The following is a 22,641-nucleotide window of genomic DNA, read 5'->3' on the forward strand; positions in this document are numbered from 1 at the left end:
TTACTTTGGCTATTCAAAAATAGCAGATCTACAAGCTCATAACGCGGCACAATGAGCTTGTAGATCTGCTATTTTTTGATAAATCGTGGAAAATGTTTGCAAATCTTTGAATATATATATTTTTAAAGCCAACATTTTTAACTCCGATCTGTGCTTCTGGGGGTCCCTGGAACAACATATTTTGAGATGGGGGTCCGCGGCCAAATACATATCATTTTGGGGGTCCTTGACATGGAAAAGTTTGAGAACCATTGATATAGCAACATACTTTTTTTTTTTCTTCCAAAAACTGTTTTTACGATTTTTCTAAAATAGCAGATCTACAAGCTCATACAGCAGAGCGGCACTCGGTGCCGCGCTATGAGCTTGTATATCTGCTATTTTTTAATAGCCAAAGAAATCTAAAAATGACACACAGATGCCTTCCCAGTCACAATGGGTTAATGTGTCAGACACCTTAGTGTCCTACAGTACATGTCCAAGAAGGTATCTTATTTGGGTTTCTCATCATTTGGATACAAACGTTTCATAGTTACTGTAAACAGGATATGTCTGAACTCGAGAGCAGATTTACTGGTGTTGATTAAAAAAGAAAAAAAAAGAAACGTTCACCGTATAACAGGCATTAGCCAAAGAAGCGCTAAAACATTGGTTTGGTCACAGTCTTCAACGAACAACATAGCGAGACATTCCAAGAGCCATTCTGTTAACTCTTTTCGCCGGTGTCCACTTCATATCAGTGTTGCAAACAGTAATGTCTTGTCTGCGCGTTCAAGTCTTTCCTTGGACAGAGCTCGGACACTGACGAGCGTTTTCAGTCGAGATCTTAAATATGCTTTTGCTGCATGCTTACTAATTTAGTTCCTACAAATGATTAATAAGTGGGCTGGTGAAAGGCAACCCTCTAGTTTATTATGCATTCACATCACAGGCCTTTTAACCTCGGGACCAGTTCGTTAAATCTGTGCCCGGTATGTTTGGTCTCACTTGGCACTATTTTAAGTCAATAATAATTCTTGAAATCTAAGACGTAAATCGCTCTTTTTTTTTCCAACTTTCCCAACGGTATCACGGGGGTGTCCGTGCACTCGGTTGGCTGAATCCGTGCCCGACAGTCATGTTTGGCGTTGGTCTCGTTTTTTAAACGCGGCAGTTAAAAGTCGGAGACCTTATTGCTCTTTTACTCGGCTATACTCGTCGTGGGCGAGGTTGTCATTTGGAGATCCCCAAGCTGGTCTTCATGTTCTCGTACACCACATAGCTGATGCTGACGGCGGGAATGACCTTGATGAAGTTGGGCAGGAAGCCCCTGTAGAGTCCAAAGAAACCGTCTTTGGCCACAATGCTCCTGACCACTCCACGCATCGACGACTGGTCAGAACTTACATGCAGAGAGGCTGGGGGACACACAAGTTTTATATTAACATAGCATGACGTTGCTGTCGGGGCAGAAATTAACGCCCTATGTCATACATGGGCAACTGGCGGCCCGTGGGCTACATGCGGCGGCCCCCACCTTCACTTAATGCGGCCCTCAGGTTAATATCGGAATATTGATATATTATTGATTTCAGCTGTTACAATTGCAAACATGACCCCCTTTAATTACTTCAGTCCATATTAGTAGCTTAATGACTAGTATTCAAATTCTATTTTATTTTTTATGTCCAATGTATTTGTATTTTAAAAAAAAACTAAATACATCTGAAATTAAATAAAACATTTTACTTTTCAGGATTCCAATAAAAAAAATAGCAAAAATAGCCGAATACAAGCTCAAAACGCATTGCAAAGCGCCGCGTTTTGAGCTTGTAAATCGCCAATTTTGCTACTTTTGAGTAACATAGAATGGCCTGACAGTATATGCAATGTGGCCCTACAAGCGCGAAACGCGGCGCGAAACGACGCTTTTCGATATTGTAGATCTGCTACTTTTGCAATGTTTTTCATTTGAATCCTGAAAAATAACAGCTTTGGACATATGAGGTTTCCACCCGACAGAGACGATATAATAATGTACCAAAGGCATGTTACCAAAAACACAATTAAATCGTTAACTGCAATTAATCGTCGAGAACAATTTCATGATGGTGACACTGACTACTGGGGATGGGACGATAATCGTTATTATCGTTTATCGTGATAAAAAAACGCTCACAATAATCGTATCGCGGAGATTTTAAGTTATCGTGAAATCGTCCTCCATCATACACTAGGATGAATTATTTGTTGAGCTGCAAATTCAGTACAACTTCCAAAAATAGCAGATCTACAAGCTCACAACGCAACGCGTTGTGAGCTTGTAGATCGGCTATTTTTGGCGAACGTTCCCTCCAGAATAGGGATGCTGGGAGTTCAAGTGGTTCACAAAAGTGGCATTTTAAGTTTTAAGCATATTTGGATTATCGCAATAATATCGTTAATCGCAATTAGTTTTAGTTTGTAATTGTCATACCATCCCTAGCACTGACAGGCCTAGTGATGGTACTTACCCTGCGCCTGCATGCGTGTGCGTATGAGAGCCAGTGGGTAGCTGGCCAGCTGGCCACAGGTGCTGGACATGGTACCGCAGCCCAGCAGCACCATCACTCCAGGGTTGGCCGTGTCCGTGGCGTAGCGCGACAGCCACGCGTTCTTCAGCAGCTGAGGCACCGTAACCATAAAGAGTACCAACATCAGGGCGTTGTTGTCACACAATCCAACAATTAAAAATATACTGCCAGGAGGGGAAAGGAACTGGTGGGAATAACGTGTTCCTTCAGCACGCAACGTCCTACCGGGGGAACTCCCCCCTGTCAGGTGATAAGAAGCGGCCTGCTAACTCAGTTCGGGGCTCTCCCCAGGCTGGCAGAGGGAGAGTAGCGCCCAGGATTACAAGCTTAGGCAATTGGCACCGGGTGAAAAACGGGTTACAAAACCGTGGGATAAAAATGTATTAAAAAAAAAGAAAAAGAAAAAAGATTCTTATATATCAGTGGTTCTCAAAGTGGAGTTCAGGTAGCCTGGTAAACCATCCCGTTCGCATGAATTCACATTATCATGTTCTGTTCTGTTCTGTTCTAGTTCTTGTTATTCCTAGTGTTCTCAACATAATCCTTTGTGCTTCCTAGTGTGTTCCTGGTTTTGGCAATTAAATCATCTTGCACTTGACCTGCTCTGCACCTGTGCCGCCTGTCTGTTCTGCGTTTGGGTCCAAACACAGATATCACACACACACATACCTCGTAAACAGCCAGGTCTATTCCAGCGTAGGGGATGATGCCTATCAGGTTTGGAACGTAGCCCTTATAGAAGGCCTTGACCCCTTCTTTCTTCATGATGTTTTTGGCACAGTCAAATATTCCTTTGTACTGGCCAGTTTTTCTCAGGGTCAGCCTGGTCTTCAATACCTGAACAGACAAAGCACACAGAGGGGGAAAGAGAGTTACGGTTTGTAGTCCTAAAACCCCAGAAATGCGGATTCTGACAATGATTTTCAATGGGAACAGAGAGGTTTGTTGCCATTCGAGCATTTCCTCACAAAAACACAAAAACTCAAGTCAAATTGTGAACACAGGACTTTTACTTGTAACAGAGTATTTTTATTTTATGGTATTGCTGCTTTTTAATCAGAGTACTTCTGCCTCCACTGGCGGGTGTGTCTGGTAGCTGAAAAACTGCAGGTTCAGGCTGAGTTGAATGAGAAGTTCTGAACAGTCCAATCTCAAGCGACAAATTCCTTCCTTCAGCGAGTAGGACAGCTCCACGATGGATGTTAAGAGATATACCCACAGTCACCTGGGATTGTAATGACCGTTGGGCCTAGTCCCAAAACGCACCGTGGTGGACTGCAGTATAGCGTGTTCGCTACTGGGCACCGGATCTCAGCGGGGGCGATAGAGGGATGTACCTTTATAGGGTTATTATGAGCTGTTCCGATTGATGACTAGTTTAGTATGGAATTAGAACGTCTCTAGACTCTTTCTGACCTGGTGTAATAAGAATATCCCTGGCTGGACAATGACACTTCTGTCAGAACTTTTCTTCTGGACTCCATCTGTCTGAACTCTTGCACTGTGCAATCCTCTAGGTTCAAAAAGGTTCCATAAACACACATGACGTCATGCCAATGCGGTGCCCGGATTAAGGTGGTTTTAGTATCAGATGTCGGGTACATCCTATATACATTTGAGGAAAGTCAGCCCTTCCTGTGGTGCGACTGAAGGCACTTCATTTTTAAGCATTTGTTTCGGCGAAATAACCACAATAACATCTCACATGTCACTACAACACCAGTCACAACGTGCGCAATTCATTCACGCAGTTATTCGTCCACTTTTCATTGCTCAACACACATTTGCCCCCTCACACCATAATTAAATCCGTCCAACACAAAATTCCCCACACATTACCGACACACCGGAAGGTGAGACCTTTTAGGAGCCTCAAAGACGTTGCCAGGTTGCGCGACAGTAATACGCAATCCGCTCCGTGATTTTTCCTCCGGAAGACAAAAGGCCAGCAACAAGCCACCAGGTTGATGCCAAAAACACCACAGATGGGGACAGACACGCTGGATCTATATAATATATACTAACATACCTATGCCTATGGACCTTTCCATATATTCAATATATTCTTTATACATGTTATATATTATTAAACGCACTTTCTCTAACCAATTTACACCCACTTCACGCTTACAACTCCTGGACATGGCAACGTCGCTCATCGTTCTGTGATTGACAGCAAATGTTGGCCAATCAGGTGGCGAGTTCGCAGCCTGAAAAAATACGAACGGCATCCATTGTTGGTTGTGCGAGTCAGGGTGCACTACTGCACTTCTTATTTTCGCTTATTAAACGCTCTCAAACTTCTTCTTTGAGGCAAGGAATTCACTTATAATATATGGTTTGGATATAATTCAGTTGTTTCACTTCATATGTGTGGTTAATTAATCATGACAGAGCCTATTTAAAAATAAAAATTCGCCTGTCCCCCCCGCCCCACCCCCACCACACACACACACACACACACAGATCTGTTGTGCTGTAGTCAAGGCTTTGTATTGCAAAAAAAAAACAGCCGATGGGGTCCGCGATGTTTCACGGGGGTCGCGATGTTTCACGGGGGTCCGCGATGTCTCGCGGGGGTCCCAGACTCCCAGGGGGTCCGCGGACCCCCTGGGAGAAAAATTATTTACAAAAATTAAAACTTTTTTGGGGGACATTTCTTCATGAAAAAAAAAAAACAGCCGATGGGGTCCGCGATGTTTCACGGGGGTCTGCAATGTTTCGTGGGGGTCCCCAAGACTCCCAGGGAGTCCGCGGACCCCCTGGGAGTAAAATTATTTTAAAAAATGTAAAAAAAAATTTGGGGGACATTTTTCTCCCACGATTTTTTAACCCCAAAATAAGCAAGCCCTCGCTTAATTTTGCCCGGACGTAATTTGTTTGTCATGTTTGTGTGTTTGTGTTGGAGCGCCTCAGTGCGGCTGCAGAGTTCATGTGCAACATCTTGCATGTGTGGCTGTGGCTTTACAGTTTTCCTTCACCAGGGACCCCTAAGGGTGGGGGGGGGGGGGGGGGGGGCGGACGCTCTGGGTATTTTTTTTTTTCTTTATCCCATGATTTTGTACCCCCAAACACTTTTTTCTTTGGGGGGGTTGGGGGGGGGGGGGTAGGGGGTAGACGTTCTGCCCGCGTAGCGGGCAGAACTTCTAGTTCATTACATTTATGGTATTCCTATTTAGCGTATTTCCTATTTAATATTTGATAGGAAATACACTAAATAGGAAATTCATATTTATTGTATTCAGATCAATAAGAGATAGATCAATGTCAATTGAGCAGTCACTTGTTTGCAAGTTCAAGTTAGTCCAACCCCCCAGAGTAACTATTGCACTAAGTGCATCACTTTCCTCAAATTCTCTCATTCAAAAATTAGTGGTGTTGTGTTGTATATTAATTGCAGCAGTACGTATTTAAAACTAAAATATAATATATCGGTATTAAATAAGCGTATGATAACCATTGCTACCCATTCATAGCCAATATGATAACAGAAAAAATATAGCTTTATCATATGATTTCCTTTTGGTAAAATATTACAATACTCCCACATTTCCCATTTTCACATTGGGTTTTACAATCTGGTCAAAGATTGCATTGACTTTTCTTTACTTTAAATGCCAAAAACTGGAATGAACAAGTTCAAAGCTGAAAATAAAGCTCAGTCTGCTCCCTGCCTTCTAACTGGCTATGTATGCATCATGTGCATGTTATGAGCGCACCTGGACGATTGTGCAGTCATTTTGTCGATTGCAAGGTTGTGAATTGCAACGTTTAACTGTGCATTATTGTGCAAATGAACTGGCAGCAGGAATGGAGAAAATGCATGTGAACGAAGTCAACGAACAGACCGCGGCCCCATTCCACATTAGTTTAGCTCTCCTCGACCATGTTGTAATGAATCATAATCGCTGTATTCCAACTAAGTAGCATGCAAATCTCGACCAATACAACGTACGCGTTTGGTTTCGAGACACGGCCACAAGTCGTTCAACTAATAGAGACACGAGAAACTGATATTTCTGTTGCTCACAGCAGGTCAGGATAGTCTAACGGTAGCTAATCACTTAACCTTGCTCGCTCGCATCTGACAGACATCCCTGTAGCAATCTATAAGGGGCTTCATTAGCCATTGACGGACATCTCCGTCATTTAAGGTCACGATGATAATTTTGTTTTTTTCACAGAAGCACAGTGAAACCCTCCGTGATTAGCAACCATCAGGGGATCGATCATACTGGAGATAAATATTCTGTGGTTCTTGACAAATTTGTCAGAATCAATGCTTAAAAATGCTGGCAGAAGCTAGACCTGCCAGCATTAGAAAGCCCTTGGCAGTGAATGTGTTAAAAAAAAAATGGACTGTACGTGTGTATGGTGAGAGGTGCTTACCTCCATGTGGTAGATGGACTGTACGTGTGTATGGTGAGAGGTGCTTACCTCCATGTGGTAGATGGACTGTACGTGTGTATGGTGAGAGGTGCTTACCTCCATGGGGTAGATGCAGGTCTGTGCTGTGGCTCCAGCCAGAGATCCAGCCATAAACCTGGTGTGTGTCTCCACTACCTGGCCCTCCGTTGTCAGCAGCTTCTTGTACTGCAAACACATTTTATTTTATTTTATTTTTGAACAAAGAAATTCAAAATAATGCAATAACTTCAAAAGTGATAAACGGCATTGGTTCTCAAAGTGAACCAACGCTTTTTCTTTTTTTTTTTACATAGATCCGCTCTTCTGGGGGTCCCTGGCACAAAACATTTTCAGATAGGGGGGTCCGCGGCCAAATATATATCATTTTCGGGTTCCTTGGCATGAAGAAGTTTGAGAACTACTATTGATATACGGGATAGTGTTGGCATTTCGGTATTGGAAACTTCACTTGAAAGTTCAATTTAAGAAACTTTAATTATTATGACAACAACGAAAGTTTTATGTAACATTGTCCGTCTGTAATGTTCTCAGGATCTCAGCTCTGCTTCTCTCTGTCCGTGTGCGACATGCAGTTAAGCTGTAGCTCCGCCTCAGCCGATCTGCAAGCCCACAACTGATGCAATGCGTTGTGAGCTTGTAGGTCAGCTGTGTTCCCTGCGCGACACTGTCGTACACCGAAGCAAAAACAGGCACTAGGCGGTGATGGGTCACAACGAGAGAGATCCCCAACATATATTACTCTCCTCTTATCAAAAAACCCGAGAATGATCCTAAATTAAAGTCATAACCCTTAACTAATATAGTTGATTTCAGCATTTAGTTTAGCCTGTTATTAGAGCATTTGTATGTGTGCACGTGGGTGCTTATTATTGTACAACTATAAATTATTTTATGAAATGTTATATTATATAAAATATTTGAATATATTGGAATATTAAAAATAATAAAGCATTCGAAATTCAAATGGGATTTACAGAGGAGAACTGACAGCCCTAACACGGGACTACGTATACGAGGAGCACTAGGGGGTACTGTACATTTTCATAGGCCATAAATTTGATTGCTGTCTCTGGGGCAATCTTGAATATGTTGATGCCGTTGCCTCTCCACAGCGATCTTATGCCTCCTTCTTTGATCATCTTTCTGTAGCCTCCCAGCATGTTGATCTTGGTGTTGACCTGCAACCCATCAGTGCGATGATTAGTCCTTTTATATTTCATCGCTGTGGGGCAGAAACCTCTTATCTCCATATTTCAACTTTTTGAGTTTTTTTCCCGTAAAATCAACGCCCTACATGATCACACTACAGCAATTTGAATCCTGAAAAGTAACAGTTTTGGACATATGAGGTTTCCACCCGACAGGCGATTTCTAAAATATAATAGCAGTAGTAATAAAAGAAACAATAACAACAATAATAATGATAATAAACTCTTGAAAATGATTGTACCTTTGATAATATTGCAAAGATAAAATACAAGCAGTGTACAGTTTTATGCTGCAATAGTGAGTTGTGCGGTCCGCCGTGGTGTCTGAATGACGGACATTACATACAAAACCAAGCTGACATTCCTGGAACTGTGCCATGGATACTGGGCAGTTGTTGTTTTTTATGTGACTAGCATGCAGAATGCTTAAGTGAACAAGTGTGCACTTTTAGCGATAAACACAACTCATATTGTGTGGACTTTACACATTAATGATTTAGTACTATCATTATTATATATTAAGTATTACATTGCCAATATCTTGTTTTTACCAATTGGTTTGAACTAGCTTTTCTATATAGCTTTAGTTTACCAAACCATATTTCCCCTGAGGGTTGCTTTGCTGTTCAACTACTTCCACTTTTGGTAGTGGATTGGTAGGTTGCAAAACTATGCTTTCAAAGAAGCTTCCTCAACACGTGTGTGTGTGGTGTGTGTGTGTGTGTGTGTGTGTGTGTGTGTGTGTGTGTGTGTGTGTGTGTGTGTGTGTGTGTGTGTGTGTGTGTGTGTGTGTGTGTGTGTGTGTGTGTGTGTGTGTATGAGTAGTGTACCAGGTGCAGTAACTGGCCAATAAAGCAGAACTACATTCAGAATATGAAAAAGAAACATCTAAGAAAACGTTTGGGCCTGTCAAGAAGCACAATTGCAAGAATGTGTTGCAGTCAGACCTCCTCATTGACCCCCAGTTTGAGAAATTCTGTTTTTTTTATGGTAAATGCATGATACCCACTTCAGTCTAGAAGAAGATACTGTAGATCTTTAAAGTGATTTGGTAGAACCTAGGTAGGGTTGTACAGCTGCCTATGCCAACTGGGAGCCTAGGTTCCCGGTTTGATCCCCGATTCCTCCTGTGTTCCAAGTGTCCTTGAGCAAGACACTGAACTCCCTAACTCAGTGGTCGGCAACATGTGGACCATCAGCGATAATATCTGACCCGCAAATTAAATAATTTACAATATCTGACTGTCCTACGTGTAGGCTATAAAGTCCAAGGTGAATCTACCCCCACCTGAAGAAACCTTTTATTAATGTTGAGGGTGAATGACTGCTTAGCAATACACTGTTGCTCTCCATATCTAAGAGGATACCATGAGCTCCAGTTCTATGAAAGGGCTCATTTATCTCTGCTCATAAAGGAGTATGCCTGAGGCCAAGCTTACTTGCCGACCCCCGTCCCAACTGCTCCAGATGAGGAAGCTGCTGCTTTGCAATTGCACGGTTGCCTCCGCGCAACCATCGCATTCATTCACCAACAGTGAATGTGTGTGAATGGGAGAATGTACATGTACAATTTTAAACAGCTTTGGATTAAAAAAATGATGTTGACAAGAGGTTATGCCAGAGAGAGCTATACAGGACCCATACCCTAGAACATGGGTTCCCAAACTTTTCAGCCCACGACCCCAAAATAAGGGGGCCATTGACTCTCGACCCCACCCAAACCTGGAGGTAATTTATGCACATAAACTTGCACGTTCGGTGCGCATTTAAAATGTATTAAAATGGTAAAATGTACTATTTGTAATCATTTTAGGTTGTATTTCATCCATTCTGTTGAATTTAAATTAAAATAAAAAATAAATATATATATATATATTTTCTTTTAATGACCCAAAATAATTCCGCGACCCCACCGTCAGTCTCCCGCGACCCCAAGTGGGGTCGCGACCCCAACTTTGGGAACCCCTGCCCTAGAAAGTGTACAACCTTTAGGTTTAAATGAGGATTTTGACATGAGTGTTGTACTATAAATAAATCACAATAGATTACTTCATGCCTGAAGCTAGCTATATAAAAAGTTTAAAAACTAATAATAAAATCAGATTTTGCACAGGTTTGAGTGTGCGGAGGCTCCCTTTAATTGTTCAAAGAGCTTTGGATAAAATTACCCATTATTTATGCGTCAGATTTTATCCGTTATAAAACTCTATGCATCAGCACACGTTTTTATTATTACTTGCATGCTGAGGGTGTTTACTTACTTATTTCCAAACAGCCCTTGTGCTGTTTTCTGGCTGTTCTGGACAAAAGTTAAGTCAAATCATGCTAGGGAGAGATGACAAGAGGAAGCGCAATCATTTGAATCTTCTACAGAGCGCCTCATACAGTATTAGTCACTCAAAACGCATAGGATCTGTGCATTTGCCAGTTTTAGCAAGTAAACACCCGCAAACTATAACACTGTGTGACATCTATTTTCAAGTGCGAGACGAGCAAGAACACAATGAGCTAGATGCATACAATATAAAGTACATATAACAATGTTTTGAAATTGTGTTCAACTCCTCTGCATTTAGACATCAGATAAAAGTATTCATATCAAGCTAGTGTAAAGCACGATCACACTGGTCCAAATGTCAGACTGATCTCATTCCCCCCCAGATTCGGCACAAAAATGGGGTTGAATTCATTCTACGACTATGCCACCAAAATGTGGAAAGCCCTACCAACTCCCATCAAAAAGTGTGACTCCCTACCCTCCTTCAAAACCGCTATAAAAGAGCACCCGTCTGCAATTTGCAACTGGACCTAGACAAGCTTGCCAAAAGAAATGACCCCCCCCACTGGTTTTTCTGTAAATATACTTTTACTGCTCCTAGTATTGATGATTTCTGGTATAGTATTGTATGTCTTGATGAATTGAATACATAGGACCACCATGGAAACAAGCTGTCAGGGCGTTTTGTGTTATCCTTTTAACATTATTGTATAACTGTACCTCTGTTACCGTACAACAGTACTAGTCTACCCAGAGCGATGCATGCTTCAGGTGAGCTACATCCAGGTTATTGTGGGACGGCGCAGGACGTGGAGGTTTTATTTTTTAACCTGCAATTCTTAAATTGAACCAATTGAACCATTGAACCAACATAAGAATGTAGAGGCCAATCTAGGGCTCTACATTCTTATCTCTCTGAAAACACTATGAATTTAACATCTGATGAATTAGCACACGTATTTTGGTTGAACTGGTTTCTGTGAGTTTACTTGCATGCTGAGGGTAAAAATGTGAAAGTTCCAGTTGAATGTGACTATTTTTAGGCTGTTGAAAATTAAGCCAAATCATGCTAGGGAGAGATAAAAAAAAAGGAAGTGCAATCATTTAAAGTATATAATTTACAGTATAAATACACATGTGATCTCTCTACCGACTTCTTTGAACTGCTTCACGTCCTCCTCCGCCCCAACCGCCTCCTTCCTCCTCCTCGATTCCCGCTCTTCCTCGTTCTGTGTGTATTTCTCTAGGAACCCATGGGTGGCAGTGATGGAGCAGAGACGACCGACCGCTCCCCAAGTAGAGCAACGGTGGCCGCCAGCTCCCGAGACTATGCCCCCACCCCACCCTGAGTCTCGCCACCCTGAGTCTCGCCCCACCTTGGGCTCCTCATTCCGTTTCACATTCATCTCATTACGTTTCAATAAAATGGTTAACCTTAAGTAGAGGTGTGGTCCTCTTACTAGTGAAGTCACACTGTGACAGCTATGATGAATTGTAGGATGAGTTGCGTGAACAGAGCTGAGTGCAGCTGCTCTGAGCAGAGCATGAGTGCGTTTATGGACATAATCTTTGTGTGATTAGAGAACAAAGGAAGGTTGCATCCCTGTCTCTAAAAACACACAAAAAAAGAAGGAACCCCCTCTCCTCAGTAAAAAAAAACTGAAATTAAACTCCATTTGCCCAAATATATATATTTTTTCTTTCTTTTCGTTTTTTACCTGGCCCGGGCAGTTGGACATTAAGCCTGATTAATACTGTATGAGCCAAGCTGTGGCTCATAGTTCATAGTAAGGGTGCAACAGTTAATTGAACTCATTCATTTAATCAGTTAATTCAATTCATAGATCAGCTATTTTCGCTACTTTTCGACACTATTGTCTGACTTCTCAATTATCCAATTAATCAAGAATGTGATAGTTGCAGCCCTAGATCATACAGCTCCAATAGTATCTAGTACAGAGCTATGAGCCATGAACGAACCATGGCTTGGCTCACACATTTTAAATGAGGCTTTAGCGTTTAGCCATCAATGGCTTCTATTACAACCCAAGGTTTCTGCTAATGAGGATACACACACCTGCATGAAGACTTTCAGCCTGTCCAGAGGTGCGGTGCCGGTGCGGGACACGGCCCCCGCCACCGCCCCGGCAACGAGCTGTCTCCACCAGCCTCCTGTGTTCTTCTCCTCTTCTGTGAACTCATCTGGGATGGCAAGACTGTCCCCTACGTCCACCACCACCTGGTGAGGGTTGAAGCACATTCACTCTTTACTTACACACATGATCAGTCTCAAGTACGCATACGCACTCTACCGGTGGTTCTCAAACGGGGGTCCGGGGACCCCCAGGGCAGGGGGGCCTTTGAGGCGGTTCCAGGGTTTCCCCAGCAAAATGAGGAACAGTTGAACGTATTTGAACCCTATATATTTTATACTCCGGCTGTTCAAAAATAGCCGATCTACAAGCGCACAATGCGTTGCATGTTTTATTCACAAAAGAGTTATGCTGATTAAGTTTCTTCACTTCCTGTTATTTCCAGTAGAAAATGAGAAATAAAATCACTATTATTGAAAAGAGGGAAGCAGCATGGAAATGAAAACCAAGCTCACGTATTAGGCTACTTTCAAAGGCTGCTTGGTCGGTGCTTTTGAAATCCAGACAAACTACATTCCAGACATACTAGTGCAGTAAAGACTAAAACTTAGCATGCTTTAACCCATTAAGACCTGAGGCCGATTCTAAAACATTTATTCTAAATCAGTTTTAGAAGACATAGGTTCTCTGAAAAACCTATGTTGCTATATATCGTAAATGAATGCTTTACTTGATCATACTACAGCGTCACACAAAAGTAGCAGATGTTTTGAGCTTGTAGATCTGCTACTTTTGCTGCTTTTTCCTAAAAAGTTACAGTTTTGGACATGTGAGGTTTCCACCCGACAGAGACGATATAGCTAAAAAACAGAGTCTCCTTTGTGTCTCCTACCGGAACCGATGCCTACCGGTCAGCTGGTCATCAAATTATTGGCTTAGGAATGCGACAAAAAATAAAAAATATCCATGAATTCAAGTCTCCATGAGGTGACTAATCGATAGAAAAATAAAACATTTTGGGTGAACTATCCCTTTAAGATGCTTCATATAAACTGTGGTCACATTTCTCATTGTTTGTTTTTTGATTCCCAGAAGGTCACAGTGGGTAGCTGTTATGACGGGCCATAACACAGTGATTATAATAATCAACACATTAACAACTTCCAACCTGGTATCCCTATTTTAGCAATGTCACTATAGCTGACAAATTGCACAGATTTGCACAAACTTACCAATTTCTTTTTACAAAATCTACAAGCAGTAACACATAAATAAATATAGGGCTGAAGTGGTTACCCTGGAGGAATATGCTGTTACTGTGACTATAACTAGATCAGTAAATGTATTGATGATGATGATCAGAGTCTCCAAGACCTTTGCCAACCAGAAACTGGTTGATCCTGTAAGTGTGAGGGCTCGGGTGACAAAACAGCCCTCAGAACAGTGAGCGAACCTGACCCGTGAGAGATCAGGGGTGCAAAGCATGCGCACGCACAGAAAATATATAAAGACACTTCCTGGTCATCAAGGACACAAGGTGTCAACGTGCTGTGGTGCGGTGAGAACCCAAATGCAGGACAGCCAGGCAAGGGAGTGTTCAAAAACCCAATATTGGGTGTTTCAATACAGGAGACAGGTGACCCTGAACATCTCAGACAAACTAAAACACAAGACATTAAGACAATGACTCAACAATGACTGACTGATATACACAAGGGCTGATTACAAATGAGATACAGCTGGGGCAAACAAACATAGAACCTAGAAAACTAGACCAGGGGAACATACATAGAAATACAAGACCTAGACAGTACAATCAATGACACAAAATAAATGGTAAATGGTGTATTTAGAGTGTGACCTCTATTAAAACGGGTTTGGGTTGGTAGCACTATGGAATGATTCCGGTCAGAGAACATTTTATCTGGAGAGACAGTTATACTCCTTTTTTGAACAGATAAACAAGAGCTCTTTCATAAAACAGGAGCTCTTTGATTGTTCAAGGTCTCTTATGAGAGAAACAGTGTATTGTTTAACACACTCACCGCCAAAGGGGAGAATTCTCCCCTTTTCAGTCAATGGTCTGAACCGCCAAAGGGGAGAATTCTCCCCTTTTAATTATTTTCTTTTATTCTGTTTTTGAATTCCTAAAAAGTTTCTCTAATTTTTGAGTATAAATTTATAACCCTAACCCTAACAAATAAATAAATAAAAAATATAAAATAAAAAAAAATCCATTCACTTCAATGTTAAAAAATAAACAGACAAATAATTCACATTGTTTCTATAAAAGAATGATAAAAACCCTGGCAGTGGGTGATTTTATTATGAAAAAACTTTGGCGGTGGCGTGTGAAACGCAGTTGGGTGGTTTTTTTTTAAACAAGAGAACGTTTTCATCCAAAAGTCTAAATAGGAAGGTTGACAGTGAAAACAGATCATTTAAAGAAAAGACCTATGCATTTATTCAACCCATTCTGCTGATGGCACTATGGGAGGGTTCAGCACCACAGTGCACCCCGCTGCCCAATTCATGTGCCTGTTTGCTCTCAGTATGGATAAAAGCATAATAAGAATTCTTCCAGTAACGGTAGTCTCTCTATTTGGACATTAGAGCCTATATGTGGGACTGGGTCAGTCAGATATTGTAAATAATTTTTAAAAAACTAATATGCCGGGCCAAATAATAGTATTGTTGGTGGGCCAGTTCTGGCCCACGGGCTGCCTGTTGCCTCTTTAAGATCCTGAAAGCCAAGTATAGCTATGGATATTATGAACTGAGCCAGGCACGAGAGGAAAGGGAAAGTTTCATTAGCCAAGTACATTCGCATTTCAAATGTGCTTGTTTTATGTATAAGGCTTTTTGCATGAGCTTGGCCTGCCTCCTTTAAATGAATTCATTACTCAGAGAGCTGACACTGCATTGGCAGTGGCACCAGGGCCAATACTACAGGGGACAGTGAGGTGATATAGGAATAGGCGCACATAGCATTTGGACAAAATGCGCTGTCACTTAAGTAAATGTTGTAATAAGGGAATGTCCTACATACTGTATCCCACTTTTAAGACCCTGAAACAGTGGCTCACGGCAAACCGGAACTGTGATTATTTCTTAAAATTACATCTGAAACAAAAAATCTGATTTGGGGATTTTAGACCTTTTTAGTACCTACAAAAACCCTGTTTAAAAGGTGCTGTTTGAACTCTGCACTGCCTAATAGCAGTAATATATATTTTGTTCATCCTATTTCATACTTTTAGCCGGTTCTGAAGCCCTTCCCCCACTGTTTTTTTTTTTTTTTTTTTGTGGCAACTGAGCCACGCGGTTGCCCCAGTTTGCTTCATCACCAATAAAATCATCCCAGTACCCAAGAAACCCACAATAGCCTTTCTGATTACCACTCGATTGTGCTCAAGCCAGACTTGTTGCCACAATGGACCCCTACCAGTTTGCATACGGCTCAAACAGGCGGAGCATCCGACAAGCTGGTTTGCAGACCAAGAAGCTCCTCATTGACATCAGGAGATGTCCATGCTGAACACTCAACTCAATTAGTGTCTGTTCACGTGAAGTTACAAGTGAACTGGCAAGTGTCAATGGTAACAGGTGGTAACCAATTGCCCGTTAACTTCACGTGAACGAACACTATTTAATGGGTTTGTATGTTTGTGAGTCCAGTTCTCGCCCTGAGGAAGACCCTTAACTGGTCGAAACATGTTGGCAATTTTTATAGAATAAACTTTGTTTTAAACTTATCTACATCCTGTCCTCCACATTTTTGGACCAGCTGCATCACTGCTCCACCTCTGACCGAGATCCTGCGACAGGTAGTGTGAACAGTAAACCACAGGATGCTGCCTACCGCCAGTCATGGACATCTATCACTCCCGCGAACCCTCTTCTACCATGCCGTTGAAGGCACAAGGGGGCGGGGCTGGCGGGCTAAGTTAGTGCAGTGAGTGGCAGTTGGGCCAAACGCAGTCCCCACCAATATTATTTACGATTCTGTGCCTATCGGTACATAACTCGGACGGCGCTTAGTCGACTAGCAGACCATCGGCCGGTCGTCGCGGGCACTCGCGCCTGGAGGCGCTCGGGCGCGACTCCTTGGCCTCAAGGTCGGCGAGGCTTCCCCTTGTGCCTTCAACGGCATGGTAGAAGAGGGTTCGCATCACTCCCACTGCATAAGCAGGGGCCCCCAGCATCGTGGAAGTCCCCTCCTACACTTCCTGCAGAGCGTTCACCCTTATGCCTTCTAGAAAAGGAGGAAACCCACTAGTCCACAATACTCTGGCTACCCCCCCCCCCCCCATGTACAGCACCACTTTGTCTTTCATTAACATCTGAGGTGCACTGTCTAAAACTAAACCACTTGCACTGTTGTCGTTTGCACTGCCGTGTCTACAGGAGGACAGGAGGAGAGAGGATGAGAGGAGAGGAGAGGAGAGGAGACAAGAGGAGGAGAGGAGAGGAGAGGAGAGGAGAGGAGAGGAGAGGAGAGGAGAGGAGAGGAGAGGAGAGGAGAGGAATTGTGAAAGTGTGCACGCAGCTAATTAGCAAGCCAAACGTTGGATTGCGTGAGTTGAAATGTGTAGGATTGATGTTTCCTAAAGCTGGATGAATTCACGGAGGAACCTGAACTAAGCGTTAACACTGTGAAGAACAGCTCCAGAACAATATGACTGGATGTGATCACCATTCACTGTATAACAGCCGTACAACACCTGTCGTCCTAGCTCCATAAAGAACCTCTCACTCCGCTATACAGCTCCGAGATGAGGTTCTATGTCGTTACCTTCCAGAATCGGGTGAACGTCCGCTAAGGCTCCGCTGTTTACCCTTTCGTATATGTTGTATCCCAAAACTAATGGTAGATTCCAAGCCGCACGGATGTTTAAAGTTTGGTTCGGCGCATAACATTTTAGGAACGGAGCGAAACTACCCGTTTAAATCGCTTATTTAGTCAGCCTGTGGCCATGTTTCCCATTGTAGCCAAACCGGGAGCAGTACTGGCAGCGGACGTAGGGGGGTTTTCCGGGTTGAATGGGAAACATGGCCACAGGCTGACTAAATAAGCGATTTAAACGGGTAGTTTCGCTCCGTTCCTAAAATGTTATGCGCCGAACCAAACTTTAAACATCCGTGCGGCTTGGAATCTACCATTAGTTTTGGGATACAACATATACAAAAGGGTAAACAGCGGAGCCTTGGCGGACGTTCACCCGATTCTGGAAGGTAACGACATAGAACCTCATCTCGGAGCTGTATAGCGGAGTGAGAGGTTCTTTATGGAGCTACTGTCGTCCAACCTGGAGGAGCTCAACCCATTCAATCAGGGAACGCATCTGTGTCATTTTAGATTTGAGCCTATAACCATTTTTTTAATACTTTGGCTACTCAAAAATAGTTGATCTGCTATTTTTGAAAAATCTTGAACATTTGTGCAAATCTTTGAATACATATATTTTTTTGAAACAACATTATTACCTCAAATCTTTGCTTCTGGGGGGTCCCTGGAAGCCCCCTTTTGATGGGGTTGGCGGCCAAAAACATATAATTTTGGGGTGTCCTTGACAAGAAGTATCCCACTGTAAACTTCAGGTTACTACATTAAATTACGATATGAATATTATGGTTATGCTATTGTGCGTTCTTTTGTGTTTGTGTCACTATGGCCCGTGTTCCAATAGCCTAGGGCTATTAGGCCTATACAATGTGTGCATGTGCGCACAAACGTTTGTAGGCATAAATCACTTCCAAGGATAGTGGGGGTTGCAAGTCTTTGGCAGCATTATTTTGGGTGGTGGGGGCTGAAAGGTTTGAGAACCTGATGAGTTAACCTAATAAAAGGCCACAGTTTTAGTTCAACAGCTGATCTGAAAGATCTATAATATCTGAACAAAAGGTTCAAGATGGCCTGTCGGTGCATTCCACTTGCTTACTCTTTTTTTACACGTGTGTCCCTGTCCCTCACCGTGGAGTGTTTCCAGTAGCGTATGATCTCCTCCAGATTGTGCGCAGGGTTGAACAGGAAGTGTTCCCTCCACTCATTCCAGTCCACCATCATGGTTCCATCGATGTCCATACTGAGAAGACAGAGAGGAAACACGTCGTCGTCAGCTATGGGCTGATGTTTAACACACTCTAGCCATAATTGGAGCCGCAAAGAAGATGTCAAACCTCTGTAAGATCTTCAGGGCGTCCTCTCTAGATATGTCCATGCCCAGCTCTGAAAGGGACTGCTGGATCTCAGAGGCATCAATGCGTCCTGCAGGGATGTGGGAGACACACAGCCATGTTGCAGTTTGAACAGTCAATTGTCTTGTCGATATATATACCGTGATAAAGAGAACATACACTTGGGGACTAGAACTAGTAGACGAGAGTAGACGTGTACCGGATCTACCGATACCATTTTTTTCCTTTCCAATATCGATTCAGATACCCATAACTTGTAGTATCGGTCGATACCGAGTACCCATCCGACAGTGTGTAATAAAAAAACATGATATATCTAGACTAGGACAGTGGTTCTCAAAGTGGGGTCCGGGGACTCCCAGGGTTCGTTGAGAGGCCTGAGGGCTCCAAATGGACCCTTACAGGTCTGTAACTCTGAGAGTGTACAAATGTGTACACTCTCAGAGTTATGGGGGTTCTTCAAATTAAAAGATTTGAGAACCACTGATCTAGGAATAAATACAAATTAAAAAAATATATATAAAACAGTAGTGCAACATCAACTGAAGAATTCAAAATAGAAAATAATTGATAACTGTAAATGACATATCATCATGCGATGAATTGTGTGGTATGGGAATGGCATAGCCTGGCATACTCACAGACACCAGCACCAGCATTTTAGGCAGTATATCTGCAGCTTTTCCGGTACTGGTATCGGAAACAACTCTAGAACTGAGCCTTACCGTCGTTGTTTTTATCCAGACTCTTAAACGTCAGTTGCAGCTTCTTCTCGTGCTCTTTCAGATACCTGGTGAACTCGCTGAAGTCAAGGCACCCATCTTTGTTTTTGTCACCAAATGATACAATTTTCTGTGGAGAAATACATGACCTGGTTAGTGCAGCTGTTCCATTGAGAGTTGGGAGGGAGGGAGGAGGGTCTGAGTGAAAATCCCCAGAAAGTGTCTGTGTGGTAGCCTATTATCTGGTCCACATCACTGTGCTAAGTCGTGACCTGTTAATATTACTGACTTGCACTAGCCCTCACATCCTGCAGTGCACGCACACACACGCACACACACACACACACACACACACACCCTTTTTGAAAAAGTGATAGTCAGCTTTTAGAACTGAATCCACTTTGTTGGAACAATCATTAACCTCACACAGGAGTCACCAATCAGCCAGATGCACATTGAAGCCTCTCGATAGATAGATAGATAGATAGATAGATAGATAGATAGATAGATAGATAGATAGATAGATAGATAGATAGATAGATAGATAGATAGATAGATAGATAGATAGATAGCCTATGTATTTTTAAAAATCAATACTGTTTTGGCAATAGTAACCCCTTTACCCCTCATTACTGGGGAACGTAATACAGTAGTTACTTAGTAATAATAGTCTCTACTGCACAACACAATTAGGCTATTTGGCATTCAAGACGTGGTTTTCTTTAGGGGCCAGTCGGCAGCCGGTAACAACACATAACGCACACGCATTCATAGGCTACGCATGCACACACACACACACGAACACACACACGAAAGACGTTGACGTGCAATTTCGCAGACAGAAAACAACTACCTCCTGAACCCTGACCCAGTCAGTGATCCCTGACTGAACCCCGGATTGAGCTGTGTTGATGCCGGTGTCGGGTAACAGGTCACATTGCACAACAACATATTACTGCAGCGACCCCCGCAAAAGACCCCCGGCCGTAACTTGCTCCCCCAAGGGAGCTATAGCTCTCTTGGCGTTGCCTGTTACCTGCTGCCCGGTTCTGCCGAGCTGGAAACGGCTGGGGGTTCGATTCCAGCTCGGTGCGTGAAACGTTACATTGGTGTCAGAAGTGAGATATGTGTTTTTTTGGTTTTTTTTTTACCTGTGCAGCACCCTGGCGGAATATACCCATTGCAGTGAGGCCAGCCCTCAGCTCAGCCACATCGATCTTCCCATCTCTATTGGCGTCCAGCTTCTCGAACAGGTCCCGGTAGAACCTGCTCTCACTGCCACTACTGCCGGCGTCCCAGGAGGACTGGGAGCACCGGGCGTTGGATAGCAACAACGTCCGTAGGGTCGCATGCATTGTGATGTGGCAGAGCCGAGCCAAGCAAGAGATACAAGAACGCTCGCCCCGAAACACGCTCGCCCCGCGGGCCAAATCCGGCGACCTCGGAACGGTCGCCACCAGGTATTCCAAAACGTAACCTCAGTGAAACTATGCTTAAAACTAACCTTATTCCTAAAGGTAACCTCGGTAAATCTATGCCTAAACCTAGCCTTATTCCTAACCGTAACCTCAGTAAAACGAATACAAAAGTACAACTGCACAAGAACCGCTGGGGGGCTAGCGGCACCGCGAAAACAATAGGGGCGAGTGTGTTTTGGGGCGAGTGTTCCAGTTACCGCAGGCAAGCCAAAGCAAGACGAGTCAGGAGGAGGCGTCCTGCTGCTGCGGATGCCTTGGATAGCCGGGGTTTTAAAGCTATTAATCCATCAATAGGAAACGATCGCACGCGTGGAAGTAATCGATATGCACGCCTGAGCCCTTAGCGGCCAATGTGCGTGTGTTGGCTTCACGCTGCAATCATTAATCGAAAGGAATTCGAACACCGGCTGGGCTGAGAGGTGCATCGAGGACATAGGGCTACAGTACTACTGCCAGTGTGATGCCAGATTTGGGGAGAGAAATAAGCAACCAGTTTTATGAAAAAAATACAAAAAGAATTGACTGGGCCCACATGAGCACTTTTTACCCCATGTCCATCGGATATTTGAAAACAAAAATTAGATTTTTTTATATTCTTTTTAACGTTTCAACAACACAAATCTGGTACGGGGTCCCTGGCACATGTTTGGTTTTGATGGATGGTCGGTGAGTGAACAAAATAAATACATATTATTTTGGGGGGTTTCCCCAAAAAATATGAAAACATGAAAATGTTCGAGAACCACTGATTTAAACAACATAGGAAACAAGCCCCAAATAAGCAACTACACTTTAGAAACAAGCCCCCCAAAAAAAACGCAATCCGCAAACTTTACACATGCAAACAAGGATTTCTTGTTTTTTTTTTTTATTCCTATAAGCTGACCTTGTATTGAACTGTACTTTCATGTGTTTTTTTCTGCAAACTTCTGATAAAGTATTCAATCTGAATCAATCAATCAAAACCACCAATATTTACAAGCAACTTTAAAGAAAAACAAGCACATAAAAGTCGCTTATAATAAGCAGACATGGCAACGCAGACTGCTGCTGCTGCTGCAGTCGAAGGCGGGGCGAAACCAGACGTACTACAGTAGACGACGTCGCCTGGGCCAAAAAGAACAGATCTACAAGCTAACGACGCGTAGCGATGCTACGCGTCGTTAGCTTGTAGATCCGTTCTTTTTGGCCTCGCGACACCGTCGTACTTGACGAAACGCAACCGAGTTCTGTGGCATTCATCGGTCAAGAAGGAAAGGGTGTATTAATAAACGATGTATAACAGCTCGACACTTAATAAATGTCAACCGTTTTATCTGTTTTGTCCCTTTAATGACAGTGGCATTATTATTATCTTGAGGAAATCGTCGTCACCCGGCAGCACAAATAACCTTTCACTTTGTGACATTATGTTTCTCGATCCGTGGGGAAGGGATTTTTATTATCAGTAGAGGACGCTATTTCCCGACACACGACAAATAATGCAACTAAACGGATACAATTGATTGATTGATTGATTGATGTACTTTATTTAGTAAGACATGAGAACATCAGTACATGGAAGTACAAATTCACAATACAAGGTCTACTAAACTGGGAGACTCATTAAGCACTGAGCTTGTTTAAGATGAGATCCCCATGCACACAAATCATGATGTGTGGGCACTATTAAGATAGAGTGTGC

General features: G+C 42.9%; 1 protein-coding gene across 1 annotated transcript; it reads right to left on the minus strand.

Moving 5' to 3' along the window:
* Positions 1-373: 373 nt before the first annotated feature.
* Positions 374-21,378, minus strand: LOC308092898 (mitochondrial adenyl nucleotide antiporter SLC25A24-like). Its single transcript, XM_080439025.1, has 10 exons — positions 20,631-21,378; positions 19,483-19,609; positions 18,740-18,827; positions 18,534-18,645; positions 12,544-12,705; positions 8,018-8,158; positions 7,038-7,145; positions 3,222-3,389; positions 2,493-2,643; positions 374-1,397 (listed from the first exon to the last, which is right to left on the minus strand). The coding sequence occupies exons 1-10, from the start codon at positions 20,832-20,834 to the stop codon at positions 1,213-1,215; spliced, it is 1,446 nt and encodes a 481-aa protein (XP_080295151.1). The 5' UTR covers positions 20,835-21,378; the 3' UTR covers positions 374-1,212.
* Between the last annotated feature and the right edge of the window lie 1,263 nt (positions 21,379-22,641).

This window comes from Gymnoscopelus braueri, assembly GCF_963280865.1.
Source record: "Gymnoscopelus braueri genome assembly, chromosome: 10".
In the NCBI taxonomy this organism is placed as follows: domain Eukaryota; kingdom Metazoa; phylum Chordata; class Actinopteri; order Myctophiformes; family Myctophidae; genus Gymnoscopelus; species Gymnoscopelus braueri.

Coding starts and splice junctions, on each gene's coding strand:
- LOC308092898 (XM_080439025.1), bottom strand. CDS start 20,834: ATGCATGCGACCCTACGGACGTTGTTGCTATCCAACGCCCGGTGCTCC. Junction 8,159..12,543: donor GGCTGAAAGTCTTCATGCAG/GTGTGTGTATCC, acceptor GATGGGTTGCAG/GTCAACACCAAGATCAACAT. Junction 2,644..3,221: donor TAGACCTGGCTGTTTACGAG/GTATGTGTGTGT, acceptor ACGGTGCCTCAG/CTGCTGAAGAACGCGTGGCT.